The 20,128-nt window shown below is 38.2% G+C and overlaps 4 protein-coding genes across 4 annotated transcripts; all 4 read left to right on the top strand.

Moving 5' to 3' along the window:
• The first annotated feature begins 155 nt into the window (after positions 1-155).
• On the top strand, positions 156-3,480 carry LOC134323431 (extracellular calcium-sensing receptor-like). The gene is made up of 6 exons (XM_063004958.1): positions 156-370; positions 482-773; positions 863-1,654; positions 1,769-1,996; positions 2,187-2,310; positions 2,585-3,480. Exons 1-6 carry the CDS (start codon positions 156-158, stop codon positions 3,478-3,480), a joined length of 2,547 nt encoding a protein of 848 aa, XP_062861028.1.
• A 2,375-nt stretch (positions 3,481-5,855) lies between these two features.
• On the top strand, positions 5,856-9,011 carry LOC134323430 (extracellular calcium-sensing receptor-like). Its single transcript, XM_063004957.1, has 6 exons — positions 5,856-6,070; positions 6,164-6,455; positions 6,643-7,434; positions 7,539-7,766; positions 7,868-7,991; positions 8,104-9,011. Exons 1-6 carry the CDS (start codon positions 5,856-5,858, stop codon positions 9,009-9,011), a joined length of 2,559 nt encoding a protein of 852 aa, XP_062861027.1.
• A 2,063-nt stretch (positions 9,012-11,074) lies between these two features.
• Positions 11,075-14,662, top strand: LOC134323429 (extracellular calcium-sensing receptor-like). Its single transcript, XM_063004956.1, has 6 exons — positions 11,075-11,289; positions 11,391-11,682; positions 11,823-12,614; positions 12,706-12,933; positions 13,060-13,183; positions 13,767-14,662. The coding sequence occupies exons 1-6, from the start codon at positions 11,075-11,077 to the stop codon at positions 14,660-14,662; spliced, it is 2,547 nt and encodes an 848-aa protein (XP_062861026.1).
• Positions 14,663-15,793: 1,131 nt separating this feature from the next.
• LOC134323427 (extracellular calcium-sensing receptor-like) lies at positions 15,794-18,928 on the top strand. Its single transcript, XM_063004955.1, has 6 exons — positions 15,794-16,008; positions 16,120-16,411; positions 16,559-17,350; positions 17,433-17,660; positions 17,793-17,916; positions 18,033-18,928. The coding sequence occupies exons 1-6, from the start codon at positions 15,794-15,796 to the stop codon at positions 18,926-18,928; spliced, it is 2,547 nt and encodes an 848-aa protein (XP_062861025.1).
• The last annotated feature ends 1,200 nt before the right edge of the window (positions 18,929-20,128 follow it).

Raw genomic sequence — 20,128 nt, 5'->3', positions numbered from 1 at the left:
ACCTTCAATCACCGTAACCAACAAGTATAATTCTGTCAGTGAAGATTTGCATTTCCTTGTGGATAAATACAGCAAATCCCCCATATAAGCGGCCAACCAGATGCATCTACTCCTAACAATCATCACTGTTTAGAACTATATATATTTATATATTAATGGAGTCTATCTTAACCCTTTTGCATGTAATACTAGCAATAATTAAATATTTAACAGCTAATGAGACCAATTGTAGCCTTAGTGGAGAATCAACATACCCGCAAATATGGAAGGATGGCGATATCACTGTTGGAGCGATTTTCCCCTTCCATAACAAATGGGACATCACAGAATTGCCCTATTCAGCAAAGCCATCTTCAGTAAAGTGCATGAGGTAAGCAGAAGTTATATTTTGGTACAATTACATCAGTAATGCCACACTTACATTTTATACTGAAGCAAAATATTTGTGTCTCTAAATGATTTTATCTCCTCTTTAAACCAGTCTGGAACTCAGAGCTTTCCAGTATTCACAGACCTTAATCTTTGCAATAGAGGAGATCAACAACAGTTCCTCTTTACTGCCTGGAATCTCCTTGGGCTACAAGATATATGACAGTTGTGGCTTTGCTACACTGGGGGTAAAAGTGGCAATGACACTTCTGAATGGAAACGAGATCTCCGGCTCTGATGAGATGTGCACAAAGCCGGCTCAGGTACAGGCCATAATAGGAGAAACGTATTCATCAGTATCCATGGCTATAGCAAAGAGTATCGGACCCTTCAGCATGCCCTTAGTAAGAATTTACGTCTTTTGTTATCAGTATTCTCGCTAGATCAAGTTTAATCCTTTACCTGAAACTAATGTGTGTCGATCTAATCGTAGATCAGTTATTATTCTACCTGTGAGTGTCTGAGTGACAAAAGAAAATACCCCTCATTTCTGCGCACCATTCCCAGCGATTACTACCAAACCAAAGCACTCGCAGAGATGGTCAAATTCTTCGGTTGGACCTGGGTTGGAGCAATAAGACGAGATGATGATTACGGTAACAGCGGAATGGCTGCATTTACTCAAGCTGCAGAACAAATGGGCATCTGCTTAGAATACAATCTTCCATTTTATACAACCTACTCACAAGAAAAAGTCCTGAGAATAGTTGAAACAATTAAAAGCTCCACGTCTCGAGTGATTGTGGGATTTGTCACTCCGTGGGACTTGGAGATTTTGCTGAATATATTTGCTGAACACAACATCACTGGATATCAGTGGGTTGGAACTGAAGGGTGGATTGCTGATCCAGTGGCTGTTACACTGGACAAGCACAACATACTGGAAGGAGCCATAGGGCTGGCGATTCCTAAAACAACAGTGACCGGCCTGCAAGATTTCATTCTAGATATAAAACCACTCAAATCTGTAGGCAGTGCCATTTTTACTACATTCTGGGAAGTTCTGTTTAACTGTAAATACACAATGCGGAATGATACAGAGAAACTACGAGCATGTACAGGTGAAGAGAAAGTGTCAGAGTTGGAAAACACCTTCACTGAAATGTCTCTGATGCCCATTTTTAGTAATGTGTATAAAGGAGTGTATGCTGTCGCCCATACCCTGCATACGCTTCTCGGTTGCAATCAAACTTGTCCTATAAAGAAGCAGCCAGATCCTTTTACTGTGAGTAAACACTTAGTGTCACTAAGGGTGTGTTGCAGTTTTGATAAACATGTTTCTATGATTCTTTAACAATCTAATATATAAATTTTATTTATCTTTAATTCATTATTTCAGTTCTTAGAACACCTCAAAAAGGTGCGCTTTAAAACCAAGGAAGGAGAAGAAGTTTTTTTTGATAAAAACGGTGACCCCCCAGCAAAATATGAAATCATAAACTGGCAGACAATTAAAGACCACCAGCGTGGATTTGTCACTGTTGGACTTTACGACTCTTCTGCAAATGATCGTAGTCGATTAGCAGTAAACATGGAGGCTATTGTTTGGGCGCAATATGCCAATCAGGTGAGTATGACGGAGATTAAGTCTCTTCTTGTTGAAAATCATAACTGAAATCTGTATTGGATGCTATTAGTTAAATGAATACATTTTTGTCTTTAGTCTTTGGTTTAATGGCCTGGTATAAATAACAACATTCAATAAACACAACATCAGGTTTATACATGAGAAAATTAATCATTTGCTTTAAATATAGGTGCCAAAATCTGTATGCAGTGAAAGTTGCCCTGCGGGGACGAGGAAGGCTGTGCAGAAAGGAAAACCGATCTGCTGCTTCGACTGTATTCCATGTGCTGCAGGAGAGATCAGCAATATGACCGGTACAAAACATTAATACAATTAATAACAATCAATTCATCAAGTGCAAATATAGAAAACAAATATTAGTACTGTCATCCTAAACAGTCAAACTCCATGTGATGGGTTAAAGATGGTAGTTAAAGGTGATTCCTCTTTTAACAAAGTTACTGTATTGGTAAATGGACAGTATGGTTATAAAACACTGTTTGATTCCAGAGCATCTATCCTCATACTTGTATTGACTGCTTTACCTTGTACCTAATATATCTATATCTTTATTTCTTACGTTAACAGATTCTATTGAATGTAAGCAGTGCCAGCAAGATTACTGGTCAAATTTACACAAAGATAAATGTGTAAAAAAGGAAATTGAGTATCTGTCTTATGAGGAAACGATGGGGATTTTGTTAACATCAGTCTCCATTATTGGTGCACTAATGACCTTGGTGATAGCGACCATATTCTTTAGATATAAAAATACCCCCATTGTGAGGGCCAACAACTCTGAGCTGAGCTTCCTGCTGCTCTTCTCTCTGACTCTGTGTTTCCTCTGTTCACTTACTTTCATCGGTCGACCCTCGGAGTGGTCCTGCATGCTGCGCCACACAGCGTTCGGGATCACCTTCGTCCTCTGCATCTCCTGTGTTCTGGGTAAAACAATAGTGGTGTTGATGGCGTTCAGAGCGACACTTCCGGGCAGTAACATAATGAAATGGTTTGGGCCTCCACAGCAGAGACTCAGTGTTCTTGCTTTTACTTTAATACAGGTTATTATTTGTGTGTGTTGGTTGATAATATCTCCTCCTTTTCCCTTTAAAAATTTAAAACACTACAAGGAAAGAATCATTCTGGAATGCAACTTGGGGTCAGCTGTGGGTTTCTGGGCTGTTCTGGGTTATATCGGGATTTTGGCTCTTCTGTGTTTTGTTTTGGCTTTTCTGGCTCGGAAGCTGCCTGATAATTTTAATGAAGCTAAATTTATCACCTTCAGCATGTTGATGTTCTGTGCAGTTTGGATCACTTTTATTCCAGCGTATGTCAGTTCACCTGGTAAATTTACTGTAGCTGTGGAGATTTTTGCTATTCTGGCCTCAAGTTTTGGTTTGCTGTTCTGTATTTTCCTTCCTAAATGTTACATAATCATCCTGAAACCTGAGAAGAACACCAAAAAACAGATGATGGGAAAATGAGCATCATCAAATAATATGAACACATTTCTGGTGTGATAAAAAAGAAGCACATATTTCATTAGAACGTTTGGTTTTAATAAATCAGTTGCAGAGAAATGACCTTTTGTCCCCTTATTCTCATCCTTTTCTTAAAAGGACAAATTTTGGGCTCAAACGTTCAATAACAGCACTTTGTTTATCTCCATTTACTTTACCCTAAGTTTTAAGAATTCTTATAATCCTATAGTGCAGTGTACAGTTTATTCCTTTTTAACAAATTATATCTACTTTAACTGCATTATCATTCTGATTTAGGATAAATAACTTCACTCCTAACTGACTTGTTATCCGGTTATGTTTACTCAGGTGAGTAGTAGAGTAGGGTCCGATTTACGAATGCTGTTGAAAGTTTGAGCTCCACCTTCACAAGACATTGATTGATTTATACAATTCAAACTTAGTGTGTTCCCTTGATTGAGTCCCACTCATCATTAAGTCAAAATCTCCCCATAGATTTCTCTACATATATCTTGTAAAACTATGCATTTATGCATTTGGCTGTGAATCCACAGTCATAGTAGAATATATAATGACCATCATAAACATATTTAATGTTAGGTAAAATATCAAGATGTCCATAAACTATTGGTAACTTGTCTCACTCCTTTGCCCTCTGTGTTACAACAGTGGTGCTCATTTCAGCAAAGGTTTCAACAGGTTTTGTGGCCCCTCCGAATGTTAACACCCCTAACCATTAACTTTGTATAATAATTCTCTTTGTGCTCTACCATTAAAATCCCACTAAGCTTGGACATAGCCTCACATTCTCACATACACATCAGCTATATAATCTCAGTTCTTACTACAATAAAATGGAAACTTACTTACTCTTACTCCTACTCGAGTAAGAGTAGATCCGAGCACCGAGATTTCTTTAAGATCTCTTGATTAACATTTAACATTTATTTATACAATTTAAACAACTTCTGAAGTTTTTGGTTTTGGCCTTTGGTAGCAAAATTACACCAAATGGTAAATTTTAAATGTCCACAAATGTTCTACTCAAAAGCTAAGTGTATGTAAAAATATGACTGTAACACTCTCATCTTTAAGCAGATTCTAATAAATCAAACAAACAATAAAATGGTTTTAACAACTTTAATTTCTCAAAACACTCAAAATTTTACTTTTTCAGCTTGGTGATCATTTCTCTTTAACACACAGACACATACTAGTGGACTCACACAAAGGGGGAACAAGACATTAAATAGGGTAATTAGGTTTCATAGATGTAACCTCTAATTAACCCTCATGTTCACCCCTCATCTCCTCCCTCCTATTGTAGACCTGAGCAAAGCAACACCTGTCACATCACTCCACGGCCTAAAACAGGCCGATGCCATAAGCTGTTTGGCCTTGTGACTGCCCCCCCCCTCCCTAATTGTAGAGGAAATCTGCCACTACCATCTGTTCCCCCTGGCCTGTGGACCACAATTAATTTAAATGACTTTAAAGCCAGGTACCAATTAAAGGGTGAATATGTGCCCAATGGGTGCAGGTAGTACCGGTGAGTGAGATTCACAGGCATGGCTGTTTCATGCAGGACTTAATCTCTTTCACTGAGGTTTTTAAGCAATGGGTGTTCTTTGCCCATCACCGGGACAAAACAGCCACCTGCCCTCTGTCAGATGCATCTGTCTGCAACACAAAAGTGAGATAAAAGTTAGGGAGGTTATTCACCTAGTCCTACTGGCAATGCTCCATCCATCGGACCAGATCTGGTGGTGCCTTTTTAGTGAGGCCTTAACAGTTCAATACCAACCAGCACTCACATTACACACTACATTTACTATAAAAACTATATTTTGACAAAGTACTGTATGTTCTAATTATGTATTTACAGAAGAAAATAAATAAATAAATAAACTATTAAAAATTATGGACTGCTGATCTGTCTGGGGTGTTAGCTACCTTTCGCCCAATGAATCAAACCCCTCACGACCCTGACGAGGATAAAGAAGTGGTAAAACGGACAATAAATAAATAAATGAATTCATATTTAAAACTCAACACTGTCATGACATGTTAGAGACTAATAGTTTAACGTGCCTTTTAAAATAAATTGTAATGAAAGCATGATAATGATTATGAACTTACAATTAGTTTCATAACCTGTTTAAAATCTGGGGAATAAGAAACAGAAAACCACTAATTAGCCACAAAGGCCCAGGAATGAAACAGACTGAACATCCTATCAAAGTTTAGAAAAATGTCACACCATGTGATTTTACCATAGAGGATATGTGGTTCCATCGGTATAAATAACACGACTGCTTCCTGATCGACTAGATGACACCTAACACCAGGCACACGTGTTTTTAGAGCTGTACAGGTCAATGGAGTCTTTCTTTACTCTTTTGCATGTAGTTATAGCCATTATTAATATTTCCAGGGCTAACGAGACAACTTGTGTCCTACGTGGAGAGCCTACATACCCACATCTATGGAAGGACGGTGATATCATAGTTGGAGCAATTTTTCCCTTCCACAGTACCTGGGAGAGCACAGATTTGTCCTATTTGGCTATGCCACAGCCAATGAAGTGCTTAAGGTGAGCAGATTTGAAAATAAATACTTTAAAAAATATATTGCAGTAGTACTTGTATTACATTTTATTATAAAATAATTGTATTTTTTCCACTAGTCTGGATTTCAGAGCTTTCCAGTATTCACAATCCTTGATCTTTGCAACAGAGGAGATCAACAACAGCTCCTCCTTACTGCCTGGGGTCTCGTTGGGTTACAAGATCTTCGACACGTGTGGTTCCACAGCACTGGGGGTTAAAGTGTCAATGACACTTATGAATGGAAATGAAAATTCATCCTCTGATGAATCCTGTACAAAACCAGCTCAGGTCCAGGCTATTATAGGAGAGACATACTCATCAGTATCCATGGGTATAGCAAAGAGTATCGGACCCTTCAGCATGCCCTTAGTAAGGATTTATGCCATTTTTATCAATATTTTGACTCTTTACAGACCATTTTGAACAATAATATAGGCTAAAATATAGTAGTAATAGCTGAATAGTAATTGTGTAGCTTATTTTTAATGTTAGGTGATATAATAAAATGTTATAACTGTAAGTAATGCCTGAGATACTTGTGTAAATCTAATTGTAGATCAGTTACTATGCCACATGTGAGTGTCTCAGTGACAAAAGGAAATATCCCTCATTTCTGCGTACTGTGCCCAGTGATTACCATCAGAGCAGAGCACTGGCAGAGATGGTCAAGCACTTTAACTGGACCTGGGTTGGAGCAATAAGAAGAGATGATGACTATGGTAACAATGGGATGGCTGCATTTACTAAAGAGGCTGAGCAGTTGGGAATATGTTTAGAATACAATCTTCCATTTTTTAGAACCTACTCACAAGAAAAGGTTCTAAGAATAGTTGAAACAATCAAAAGCTCCACGTCCCGAGTGATTGTGGGATTTCTAACACAGTGGGATGTAGAGATTTTGGTCGAGTTATTTTCTCATCACAACATCACTGGATATCAGTGGGTTGGAACTGAAGGATGGATTGCAGATCCTGTAGTAGCCACGCTGGACAAACACAACATACTACAAGGAGCCATAGGGCTGGCGATTCCTAAAACAACAGTGACCGGTCTGCAAGATTTCATTCTAGATATAAAACCACTCAAATCTGTAGGCAGTGCCATTTTTACTACATTCTGGGAGGCTCTGTTTAACTGTAAATATACGACACAGAATGATTCAGAGGAACTACCAGCATGTACAGGTGAAGAGAAGATCTCAGAAATGAAAAACACCTTCACTGATATGTCACTGATGCCCATTTTTAGTAATGTGTATAAAGGAGTGTATGCCATTGCACATACTCTACATGACCTTCTTGGCTGCAATCAAACATGCCGTACCAAGAAACAGCCTGATCCTCAAACTGTGAGTTGTGTTACTGCAATTGCATTTTTATTGCAGAGCTCTGGTGCACACGTGCAGCTTTAAAAATCTATTATATTAATGAACTTTTTGTTCTACTTTTATAGTTTCTTGAACATCTCAAAAAGGTGCGTTTTAAAACCAAAGAGGGTGAAGAAGTTTATTTTGATGAAAATGGTGACCCCCCAGCAAAATATGAAATCATAAACTGGCAGCTGAATAAAGAAAAACAAAACGAATTTGTCACTGTTGGACTTTATGACTCCTCGGCTCCTGCTCTCCATCGATTATCAGTAAACATGACCTCTATCGTGTGGGTGCAAAATACAAAGCAAGTAAGTTAGAAAGCTTAGAAAAACCTCATATAGTTTATAATGCAAGGTATGTTCATAACATCTATTAACATGTGAAATGTATTATACCTACATTTTTCTAGGTACCAAAATCTGTATGCCAAGAAAGTTGCCCACCAGGAACGAGAAAGGCTGTGAAAAAAGGAAAACCGATCTGCTGCTTTGACTGTATACCGTGTGCTGCAGGAGAGATCAGCAATATGACAGGTAAAGTAACTTAAATAAGGTAAAATAAGGAATTAAAATATGCATATTCTATGAATGTGTGTTTTCTCTCTAACTATGTTTTGTTATTTATTTTCTCCTCAATCCGTAACAGACTCTGTTGAATGTGAGCAGTGCAAACAAGATTACTGGTCAAATCTAAACAAGGATGAATGCGTACAAAAGGAGGTTGAATATTTATCCTATGAGGAAACGATGGGAATTTTGCTCACTGTAGTTTCTATTGTTGGTGCATTTCTGACAATGTTAATAGCGGTGATATTCTTCAGATATAAAGATACTCCGATAGTCAAGGCCAACAACTCTGAGCTGAGCTTCCTGCTGCTCTTCTCTCTGACTCTGTGTTTCCTCTGTTCACTTACTTTCATCGGTCGACCCTCGGAGTGGTCCTGCATGCTGCGCCACACAGCGTTCGGGATCACCTTCGTCCTCTGCATCTCCTGTGTTCTGGGTAAAACAATAGTGGTGTTGATGGCGTTCAGAGCGACACTTCCGGGCAGTAACATCATGAAATGGTTTGGGCCTCCACAGCAGAGACTCAGTGTTCTTGCTTTTACTTTAATACAGGTCATTATTTGTGTGTGTTGGTTGATAATATCTCCTCCTTTTCCCTTCAAAAATTTAAATTACTACAAAGAAAAGATTATTCTTGAATGCAACTTGGGATCAAACGTGGGTTTCTGGGCTGTTCTGGGTTATATCGGGATTTTGGCTCTTCTATGTTTTGTTTTGGCTTTTCTGGCTCGGAAACTGCCTGATAATTTTAATGAAGCCAAATTTATAACATTTAGCATGCTCATGTTCTGTGCAGTTTGGATCACTTTTATTCCAGCGTATGTCAGTTCACCTGGTAAATTTACTGTAGCTGTGGAGATTTTTGCCATTTTAGCATCAAGTTTTGGTTTGCTGTTCTGTATTTTTCTTCCAAAATGTTACATAATCATCCTGAAACCTGAGAAGAACACCAAAAAACAGATGATGGGAAAGGTGCCACCTAAGTAAGCTACCATAGTCTTTGTATGCCCTTATATGAAGTCCAATACCAAATAAACTGTACATGTCACTGGTTCTAAAGGAATAGAATGCATTTTGCCCTATGCTACGAAATAAAACATTAAATATATATATACATATTTTGAAGTATGTCATTTCCAGTCATAAGAAAAAAGGTGGGCAACAAAATAAATAATGAATTATTCTGGGAATGTAGAATGCATGGATGCCTTTCCATAACAGGGTGACACACTGACCTTTATTTACTCAGATACTTATATCCAGAGCTAATTTACAGTGGCCTAAAGTGACCAAAAGTTAGAATCAAACCCAGATTTTAGAATCCATGTTGCTTTGTAGTAGATACTTAACCAGCAGCATCACCAAGCTGCCTATAATATAATATATCAGGCCCCTAAATGACCTGTGAGCTGCGGCAGACCTTTGAGCACCCAACTGGGTGGAAAAGAGGTGGTCCCAGGCTTCCTTTGCATTCAGCAGGGCTGATACTCCATGGCCAACTATCTAATCAAGTTCAGCACACTAGTGGCCTTTCTGGAGGGGTTGTCTAAGCACCTTAAACATCCACTGTCTGTGGATCTACTGTATGATTTGGCCATTAAGCTGGACAACTATCTCCAAGAATTGGAGTGGAGTGTCAGGGTAGAGGTCCCACAGCTGGTTAGACCCAAAACCACCTAATCCCCTACCTACCCTGCTCCTTGGGACACCTTTTTATGGTAGGACAGAGCATTCCCGGCCATCTAGTTTGAAGCTACAATTAATAAGGTGGGGGGGCTGTGATAGACCAAAAATCTGCCCCCTGGACCTCAGTGGTTCTTCTTAAGGCAACTCTTGCTTTTGGAGTGCTGACTCTCCTGCTTTTTGATGTCCTACTTCCCATCTAGGCCATCAAAGGTTGATCTCTAGCATAGAGAGTCAATGCAAAAGACTCAACAGGTATGAGTACAGAGTGATGCACTTTGGGCTTGTGAATGCCCCAGACGTCTTCAGAGGTAAGCATTATAGCCTTTTTAAGAGCAGTCAAAAGGTTTTGGATCCTGCCAAAACCAAGGCCATCAATAATTGGTTTTGGCCCACCTTGGTCTGGCTTGTCCAACACTTCCTGAGTTTTGCAAATTTTTTCTGATGGTTCATAAGGAACTTTAGTACTACTGTATATTGTGCCTCTGACCAACCTTACCAAAAGAAGCTCACACAACAAGTGCTGTGGGCCTACTGCACCCACTGCCCTCACATCCTTCTTGTGGTCCCACCTGGCCCTCAGCTTTATCATTAGACCGTGATTTTGGCCACGATAGATTCTCATAGGCTGCAAATTTGTTGTGTTGCCAGAACTCCCCTTTACATAAAAAACCGCTGACAGCCTCCTCGACAAAGTGGTCAAACTGATATCTTACCCAGTGACATGGTGTTGGATTGGGAACCCCAGTTTACTAACCAGTACTAAAAAGCCTTCTGTCGGCTTTTGGGGAACCTCTAGTATCCACCCTGATTTCTGACTTAAGCTAAGTGAGCCTATGTCCAAGCTTAGTGGGATTTTAATGGTAGAGCACAAACAAAATTATTACAAGCATAGTCCAGAACCAAGTTAATAGTTAGGGGTGTTGGGGTTGTTAACATTTGGAGGGTGCAGTGGTTAGCTATTGTTAAAATGAGCACCTCTGTTGCAATACATAGGCCATAGGAAAAGGACAAGTCACCAAGGTTTATGGACACCATGATATTTTACCTAACACAAGCCATTCAAAAGTCTCTACAAAACATTACATGTAAAAAAGAAAAACACAAATGTTAAATTATAAATCGACTTAAACTATTGTATACCAATAGGAAAGCATCAAATAACAAAACCCAGAGGTAAAATTGGTGAAGTATTTACGTCAAAGTCTACTTCTGTCACACCTCCCTCAACTGAAGCCCACAAATGTGGGTTTGCCATAAAGGGATTAGTATAAATATCACAAGTCCTTCCTGATCTGACAGTCTACGTATAGGACAGTGCAGTCCCGCTTTCTATAATTATCTCCACCCCAAAGCTCTATAGGTAGATGGAGTCAATCTTCACTCTTTTGCATGTGGTTATGGCCATCATTAATTTTTCCAAAGCTAACGAGACTATTTGTAGCCTGCAGGGAGAGCCTGCATATCCACAGCTATGGAAGAATGGAGATATAATAGTTGGAGCAATTTTCCCCTTTCATAGTGGATGGGAGTTTACAGACACGTCCTATTCGATCGTGCCACCTCCACTAAAGTGCATAAGGTAAGAATCATTGCAGTTCATCTGTGTTTAATAATTAATAATCCACACTAATGCCTCTTGTTTTTATGATTGTATCTTTGTCTGTTTTATTTTTAAACCAGTCTGGATTTCAGAGCCTTCCAGTATGCACAAGCTCTCATTTTTGCAATTGAGGAGATCAACAACAGTTCGTCGATACTGCCTGGAGTCTCGTTGGGTTACAAGATCTACGACACCTGTAGTTCCACGGCAATGGGTGTTAAAGCAGCATTGACACTTCTGAATGGAAATGAGGACCTGGTTTCTGATGTTCCATGCACAAAACCAGCTCAAGCACAAGCCATCATAGGAGAAGCATACTCATCTGTATCCATGGCTATAGCAAAGAGTATCGGACCCTTCAGCATGCCCTTAGTAAGACATTATTTAACTGGTATTGGTATTATTTTCTGATTAAGACAAGACCAATTTAAAAGAATTTTAAGTATGTAAATGCACTTTATAGCTTATTACTCAATGTAATGCCTGAGATACTCATGTTATTCTGATTTTAGATCAGTCACTATTCTACCTGTGAGTGTCTCAGTGACAAGAGCAAATATCCCTCATTTCTGCGCACTATTCCCAGTGATTACCATCAGAGCAGAGCACTGGCAGAGATGGTCAAGCACTTTAACTGGACCTGGGTTGGAGCAATAAGACGAGATGATGACTATGGTAACATCGGAATGGCTGCATTCACCAAAGAGGCTGAGCAGTTGGGAATATGTTTGGAATATTCTCTTCCATTTTTCAGAACCTACTCACAAGAAAAAGTGATGAGAATTGTTGAAACAATCAAAAGCTCCACTTCTCGAGTAATAGTGGGATTTCTTGCTCATTGGGACCTGGAGATTTTACTACATGTATTTGCTGAACACAACATCACTGGATACCAGTGGGTCGGAACTGAAGGCTGGATCTCTGATTCAGTGCTGGCCGCACTTGACAAGCACAACATACTGCAAGGAGCCATAGGCCTGGCTATTCCCCAAACAAAAGTCACAGGTCTGAAGGACTTTATTCTAGATGTAAAACCACTCGAATCTGTAGGCAGTGCCATTTTTACTAAATTCTGGGAAGCTCTGTTTAGGTGTACATACACAGAGCAGAATGATTCGAATGACTTACGAGTGTGTACAGGTGAAGAGAAAATGGAGGAGATGGATAACTCCTTTACTGACATGACCCAATTTCCCATTATTAGTAATGTGTATAAAGGAGTTTATGCTATTGCCCATACGCTGCACAGCCTTCTGGGCTGTCAAATAACATGTCCCATGATAAAGCAGCCTGACCCTCTCACAGTAAGCTTAGTTTGCTGAATTACTTTATGAAAAGTGTATCGATGCAAAATACATGAATGAAATTTGCTCTGTTTGTTTTAATTTTCTTTAGTTTTTGGAGAACCTAAAAAGGGTACGCTTCAAGACCAAAGATGATGAATTTGTTTATTTTGATAAAAATGGTGATCCTGCTGGCAAGTATGACATAATAAACTGGCAAATGGGCAAAACACACCAGCATGAATTTGTTACCGTTGGACTTTACGATTCCTCTTTTCCTGCTCAAAGTCGTTTGGCGGTAGATCTGGCCTCTATTGTGTGGGCCGAAAATTCCAACCAGGTGAGTCTAAGAGGGAAATTGTGGATTAAACTACTTATATAAATTGATCGTTTAATTACCCATGTTATATGTGAATTAATGAAAGGCATGTCTGAGAAAGAATAACCGTTTGTACCTTGGATATAGGTGCCAAAATCTGTGTGCAGTGAGAGCTGTCAGCCTGGAACGAGAAAGGCTACACAGAAAGGAAAACCGATCTGCTGCTTCGACTGCATTCCGTGTGCTGCAGGAGAGATCAGTAATATGACTGGTACAGATAAATACCAAGACATCATAGAACTGCGCTGTTTAGTTAAAAATCACACAATAATCTAGTATTTTTAATTACTAATAATAGTATATGCAGTGATAAAATGTGCAGCCCACTGGGTGTAGAGATTAGTTAATACTATAGTACCACATGATTATTAGTGCACTATATGGTAAACAAATATGCACACCCATCCTAATTACTGATCGATTAGGTGTGAATGTGGAGGAGCTCCAGTGGCCTACACAGCGCCCTGATCTCAACCTCACTGGGTTTTAAGACAGGCTTTAAAATACTTTAATGCCTGACCTCACAAAGGCTATTTTGACTAAATGGGCTCAAAGTACGCAGGCACAGTCCAAATCTGGTATAAAGCATAAAGGCCCAAAGAGTAAAGGCTGTGAGAGGGCAACTCCACCCCGAATGAGCTTATTTGGCTAAATATTGTTTTAGAGATAAATAGTTAAATGTTGTATTGGCAACAACGTGGTTTCATTGCATATCAAACATACATTATCATTTACCCTCTGGTTCCACTTTGGATCTAACCCCTCTTTTAACATTTCTTCTTTCTTTTAACCAGATTCTGTTGAATGTGAGCAGTGCCAGCAAGATTACTGGTCAAATCCAAACAAGGATGAATGTGTACAAAAGGAAATTGAGTATCTATCTTATGAGGAAACTATGGGGATTTTGCTCACTGTGGTTTCCATTGTTGGAGCTTTTATAACACTGGTGATAGCGGTCATCTTCTTTAGATATAAAAATACCCCCATAGTCAGGGCCAACAACTCTGAGCTGAGCTTCCTGCTGCTCTTCTCTCTGACTCTGTGTTTCCTCTGTTCACTTACTTTCATCGGTCAGCCTTCTGATTGGTCGTGCATGCTGCGCCACACAGCGTTCGGGATCATCTTCGTCCTCTGCATCTCCTGTGTTCTGGGTAAAACAATAGTGGTGTTGATGGCGTTCAGAGCGACACTTCCGGGCAGTAACATCATGAAATGGTTTGGGCCTCCACAGCAGAGACTCAGTGTTCTTGCTTTTACTTTAATACAGGTCATTATTTGTGTTCTTTGGTTAACAATTTCACCTCCTTTTCCCTTTAAAAATCTAAAGCACTACAAAGAAAAGATCATTCTGGAATGTCATTTGGGCTCGACCGTGGGTTTCTGGGCTGTTCTTGGTTATATCGGAATTTTGGCTCTTCTGTGTTTTGTTTTGGCTTTTCTGGCTCGGAAGCTGCCTGATAATTTTAATGAAGCTAAATTTATCACCTTCAGCATGTTGATATTCTGTGCAGTTTGGATCACTTTTATTCCAGCGTATGTCAGTTCACCTGGTAAATTTACTGTAGCTGTGGAGATTTTTGCTATTCTGGCCTCAAGTTTTGGTTTGCTGTTCTGTATTTTTCTTCCAAAGTGTTACATAATCATATTAAAACCAGAAAAGAACACTAAAAAGCAAATGATGGGAAAATAATGCCCATAACATTTTGGTAATTAATAAATGGCTTGTAAAATATTATGGGTAACTGTGATTTATACGTGTAAAATGCTGCATAAAATAGAAAAGTTCTAAAAATCTGTAAATAATTTTGATAGCCCATGTTGTGATTATAAAATGTTGATATTGGCTGTAAATATTTATTGCGACTAATAGCAATCATGGTTAAGAAACATGGTGTTATATTTCTAATTAAACAGCAGAAACAACACAGTAAAACTATAAGAATAAATTGCACTTTTTACCTGTTGATTAGAATTTAGAGTTCTGACGACTATTTTGAGTTTACAAATGAAAAATAAATGAATAAATAAATACATTGGTCATTTATTGGTGATATTGGTAAATACTATTAAAACATTTGTTTATTATTTGTGTCTCTGGATCTATGATTTCTGTTTATAAAAATGTTGATTCTGCAAGAGTTCGGCCAACGACTGGAAAAGATCAACCAAATTCTGACCAGAAAAAAAAGAATTCAAAGAAAAAATTCAAAAAGACCTAAATATTTAGTATAAGATTCAATCTCTGGTTATGGTTAGTATCGCCAAAGTAACCCATCGGGTAAACTGCATTATTTAAGTTATTTTATACAATGTTAACAAGCAACCAGTGAAGGCAGGAAGCCACTATATTTAATAAAACTTACAGTTGCTTAAATGTTTAATCAAATAGTTTAATTAATTTGTTTATACTGTCTAATTTCTAGACTTCTAATGAAAGTTCACACAGTTGGGCGGCCAAATAGATTAGGAACGTTTGTTATTACAGCCCATCGCAGCTAACAGGAGCGTTATAAAGACCTTGATAAAAAAGTCAAAATATATACATTTTGGAGATTTAAAAAATGTTAGAAAACATAATTGTACTTTATTGTCATTTATTCATTTGGTAAAATATTTATAAATTGTAATATCTATTACATGGTAAATATCAAAGTCTATTTTTGCAGATGTAAAAGTCACACCTCCACTGACAAAAGCCCACGAGTGTGAATTTGCCATAGAGAATGAGCATATCTAAAGGTATAAATACCACAATACCACATCAGACAGGTCTTAGTACATGCTCTTGATAATAACCTACACTTTAGCGTGCTGTAGGTAGATGGAGTCTGTCTTCACTCTTTTGCATGTGGTAATAGCCATTATCAATTTTTCCAAAGCTAATGAGACTATTTGCAGCTTGCTGGGAGAACCTGTGTACCCACAGCTGTGGAAGGATGGGGATATCATAGTGGGAGCAGTTTTACCCTTCCATGGTAGTTGGGAGATCACAGACATGACCTATACTATTGTACCACCTTCAATAAACTGCATGAGGTAAGCAGCATAAGTAAAAAATAAAGCATTAGGTATATTATTATTATTAATTGTTCAAATGTTGCCCCTAAATCTTCTTCTAAAATAATGCATTTGTATATTTGTGACCAGTCTAAATTTCAGAGCTTTCCAGTATTCACAGTCCTTGATCTTTGCAATTGAGGAGATCAACAACAGCTCGTCTTTGCTGCCTGGAGTCTCACTGGGCTACGAGATCTATGACACCTGTACTTCTACAGCACTGGGTGTTAAAGCAGCAATGGCATTGATTAATGGGAATAAGAAATCAGTTTTAGATGAGCCATGTACAAAGTCAGCCAGGGTTCAAGCCATAATTGGAGAATCATTCTCATCAATATCCATGGCTGTAGCAAAGAGTATCGGACCCTTCAGTATGCCTTTAGTAAGAATTTTTGTAGGTTTTTATGAACATGACAACACAACTATGTTATTTACGTGTAAAAATGTGTTTCATGACTGTGGTTTAATGTGTAATATTGTAAAAATCATGTGTGAATATTAATTCTAATGTGTGTCAATCCAATTTTAGATCAGTCACTATTCTACCTGTGAGTGTCTCAGTGACAAGAGCAAATATCCCTCATTTCTGCGCACTATTCCCAGTGATTACCATCAGAGCAGAGCACTGGCAGAGATGGTCAAGCACTTTAACTGGACCTGGGTTGGAGCAATAAGAAGAGATGATGACTATGGTAACAATGGGATGGCTGCATTTACTAAAGTGGCTGAGCAGTTGGGAATATGTTTGGAATATTCTCTTCCATTTTTTAGAACCTACTCACAAGAAAAAGTGATGAGAATTGTTGAAACAATCAAAAGCTCCACTTCTCGAGTAATAGTGGGATTTCTTTCTCACTGGGACCTGCAGATTTTGATACACGTGTTTGCTGAACACAACATCACTGGTTACCAGTGGGTCGGAACTGAAGGCTGGATCTCTGTTACAGGACTGGCTACAATGGACATACACAACGTGCTACAAGGAGCCATAGGCCTGGCTATTCCCAAAGCAACAGTAACCGGTCTGCAGGACTTTATTTTGGATATAAAACCACTCAAATCTGTAGGCAGTGCCATTTTTACTAAATTCTGGGAAGCTTTGTTTGGGTGTACATACACAAAGCAGATCGATTCAAAAGAATTACCTTTGTGCACAGGAGAAGAGAAACTGTCCGAGATCAAAAACTCTTATACTGACATGACCCTGATGCCCATTTTCAGTAATGTGTATAAAGGAGTTTATGCCATTGCCCATACCCTGCATGACCTTCTTAATTGCCAACAAACCTGTGCCTCTAAGAACCAACCCGATCTTCTCACAGTAAGATGCTCAGACACTGTTCTAAACTTTAGTACTTCAGGTAACCAGCCATGATTAATGAATCTTTGTTTTATTTTCTTAGTTTCTGGAGCAACTCAAAAAGGTTCGATTCGAAACCAAAGATGGTGAAGAAGTTTATTTTGATAAAAACGGTGACCCCCCAGGAAAGTATGAAATAATAAACCGGCAAACAAGTAAAGAGCACCAACATGAATTTGTTACTGTTGGACTGTATGATTCGTCTTTTCCTATTCATGACCGTTTAACAGTAAACATGGCCTCTATTGTGTGGGCAAAATACAGCAATCAGGTAAGTTCAGAGGGTTTTTCTTCATATATATCATTCTTACAAAGTATAGCTACTTTTACATTTTATCTGTTGTTATGTTTAAATAATAATTAATTAAATAATTGGGTAAAAACCCTGTTATATTGGGTACAGGTACCAATATCTGTATGCAGTGAAATTTGCCCACCAGGAACGAGAAAGGCTGTGAAAAAAGGAAAACCGATCTGCTGCTTTGACTGCATTCCATGTGCTGCAGGGGAAATCAGCAACATGACAGGTATATAATGTATTCATTCTATATATCTGATAGAATAGTACAGAATTATGTCTCATTGTTGTTCTGAGTATGTAACTGTTACTGTTAACTGTAACTTCTTTGTCCCTTCATAACAGATTCTGTTGAATGTGAGCAGTGCCAGCAAGATTACTGGTCAAATCCAAACAAAGATAAATGTGTAAAGAAGGAAATTGAATTTTTATCTAATGAGGAAACGATGGGAATTTTGTTAACTGCTGTTTCTATAACTGGTGCATGTATGACACTGATAATAGCAACGATTTTCCTTAGATATAGAAATACACCGATAGTCAAGGCCAACAACTCTGAGCTGAGCTTCCTGCTGCTCTTCTCTCTGACTCTGTGTTTCCTCTGTTCACTTACTTTCATCAATCGACCCTCGGAGTGGTCCTGCATGCTGCGCCACACAGCGTTCGGGATCATCTTCGTCCTCTGCATCTCCTGTGTTCTGGGTAAAACAATAGTGGTGTTGATGGCGTTCAGAGCGACACTTCCGGGCAGTAACGTCATGAAATGGTTTGGGCCTCCACAGCAGAGACTCAGTGTTCTTGCTTTTACTTTAATACAGGTTATTATTTGTGTTCTTTGGTTAATAATATCTCCTCCGTACCCGTTTAAAAATCTCAAGCATTACAAAGAAAAGATCATTCTGGAATGTAACTTGGGGTCAGCTGTGGGTTTCTGGGCTGTTCTGGGTTATATCGGGATTTTGGCTCTTCTGTGTTTTGTTTTGGCTTTTTTAGCTAGAAAACTTCCTGATAATTTTAATGAAGCTAAATTTATCACCTTCAGCATGTTGATATTCTGTGCAGTTTGGATCACTTTTATTCCAGCGTATGTCAGTTCACCTGGTAAATTTACTGTAGCTGTGGAGATTTTTGCTATTCTGGCCTCAAGTTTTGGTTTGCTGTTCTGTATTTTCCTTCCTAAATGTTTTATAATCATCCTGAAACCTGAGAAGAACACCAAAAAACAACTGATGGGAAAATGAGCTTTTAATTAAGCTGTCAGTGTAAATATTCATTTAATACACATTGAATTACAGAAAATTACTACAATGTGCATGTAAGATCTCAAACTATCAATACAGTTTACATTTAGATCTTTTTTACATGTTTTGTAATGTGAATTGAAGACTAATTTTTTCCATATTTCAGCCCATTTATGAATAGATTTCATTAAAATAAACATGACCACATAAAATCTTTAAATGTTGTTTCAAATCTTTATTTTAGGACATGGATGACCCAGGAAAATAAATAATAATGAATAACCCTAGGAGAAAAACGATCAACAATGGTTAATGAAATAATCACTTTATTTATTAAAAGAGAAAAGTTATCCAACACATTTACACTCTTTATGATACAACAGTAATTGCCCCTTGGTTAGTCCATAAATCATTCAATACAGTGCTGAGTCTTTTGTGGAGAAGTTTAATATAAAGATGTAGGAATATAAGTGCATTGTAAACATAAAGGCATTTCTGGTAGTTTCATCAATATAATTGAAGTATACCTTTCTCTCTTTTTATAATATTTGTTAAGTTTTTCTCAGTAGAGGATGAAGGCCCGTGTGAAGCAATTCCCACGTTTCATTATTCTATAGTATATATGTGAATGTTTAAGCTTAATAAGATGTGAAAAGGGCCCCAGATATGTGTGCCATAGGGCTAGATTTACCCAAATAAAGCCCACACTTGTGTATAAATAGAGAACTTGTAAGCAATATGAGTAAGTTGTTCCCTGTTGTGTATTCACGTGTAATCCTCAATAAATCTATAACTTTTCTGCTACTTTCAGCATCAGTTCGATTTCTTTATTAAAAGTATTATTTGTAAGTGAGTTACGACCCGCCATTTTGATTGTTTGAACACTGAGATGGTATGATGACGGTCGCTCTGTGAGAAAAATAATATAGTTAAAAGAAAAGATATTTAGGTTTAGGTTTAAAGTTAGTGTGAAGGTGAGAAGTGTTGTCGGGAGGATCTGAGAGCTGCTCACCGTCCATTTTACTAATAAATTCTTTAAAACATAAAACCCGTTCATAAAGTCGTCATGAGTCAATTGGAGAGTCGACTCCCTTTAGTGAATCGTTTGGCGACAAAACAACTCACACAGAAAATAAACAGCAACAATCATGGAAACTATCAAACAATTAAAAAGCAATCCCACAAAATTAAACTATATAA

This window comes from Trichomycterus rosablanca, chromosome 11 (assembly GCF_030014385.1).
Source record: "Trichomycterus rosablanca isolate fTriRos1 chromosome 11, fTriRos1.hap1, whole genome shotgun sequence".
Taxonomy (NCBI): domain Eukaryota; kingdom Metazoa; phylum Chordata; class Actinopteri; order Siluriformes; family Trichomycteridae; genus Trichomycterus; species Trichomycterus rosablanca.
The sequence above is the reverse complement of the archived record's forward strand: the minus strand, read 5'-3'. Positions and strand labels throughout refer to the sequence as shown.

What these genes read in the sequence shown, in the direction of transcription:
- LOC134323431 (XM_063004958.1), top strand. Translation starts at nt 156, where the DNA reads ATGGAGTCTATCTTAACCCTTTTGCATGTAATACTAGCAATAATTAAA. An exon ending in GACCCTTCAGCATGCCCTTA is followed by an intron (nt 774 to 862) that starts GTAAGAATTTAC and finishes ATCTAATCGTAG; the next exon opens with ATCAGTTATTATTCTACCTG. An exon ending in GGGCGCAATATGCCAATCAG is followed by an intron (nt 1,997 to 2,186) that starts GTGAGTATGACG and finishes CTTTAAATATAG; the next exon opens with GTGCCAAAATCTGTATGCAG.
- LOC134323430 (XM_063004957.1), top strand. Translation starts at nt 5,856, where the DNA reads ATGGAGTCTTTCTTTACTCTTTTGCATGTAGTTATAGCCATTATTAAT. An exon ending in GACCCTTCAGCATGCCCTTA is followed by an intron (nt 6,456 to 6,642) that starts GTAAGGATTTAT and finishes ATCTAATTGTAG; the next exon opens with ATCAGTTACTATGCCACATG. An exon ending in AGAGATCAGCAATATGACAG is followed by an intron (nt 7,992 to 8,103) that starts GTAAAGTAACTT and finishes AATCCGTAACAG; the next exon opens with ACTCTGTTGAATGTGAGCAG.
- LOC134323429 (XM_063004956.1), top strand. Translation starts at nt 11,075, where the DNA reads ATGGAGTCAATCTTCACTCTTTTGCATGTGGTTATGGCCATCATTAAT. An exon ending in CCTCCACTAAAGTGCATAAG is followed by an intron (nt 11,290 to 11,390) that starts GTAAGAATCATT and finishes TTTTTAAACCAG; the next exon opens with TCTGGATTTCAGAGCCTTCC. An exon ending in AGAGATCAGTAATATGACTG is followed by an intron (nt 13,184 to 13,766) that starts GTACAGATAAAT and finishes TCTTTTAACCAG; the next exon opens with ATTCTGTTGAATGTGAGCAG.
- LOC134323427 (XM_063004955.1), top strand. Translation starts at nt 15,794, where the DNA reads ATGGAGTCTGTCTTCACTCTTTTGCATGTGGTAATAGCCATTATCAAT. An exon ending in GGGCAAAATACAGCAATCAG is followed by an intron (nt 17,661 to 17,792) that starts GTAAGTTCAGAG and finishes TATTGGGTACAG; the next exon opens with GTACCAATATCTGTATGCAG. An exon ending in GGAAATCAGCAACATGACAG is followed by an intron (nt 17,917 to 18,032) that starts GTATATAATGTA and finishes CCTTCATAACAG; the next exon opens with ATTCTGTTGAATGTGAGCAG.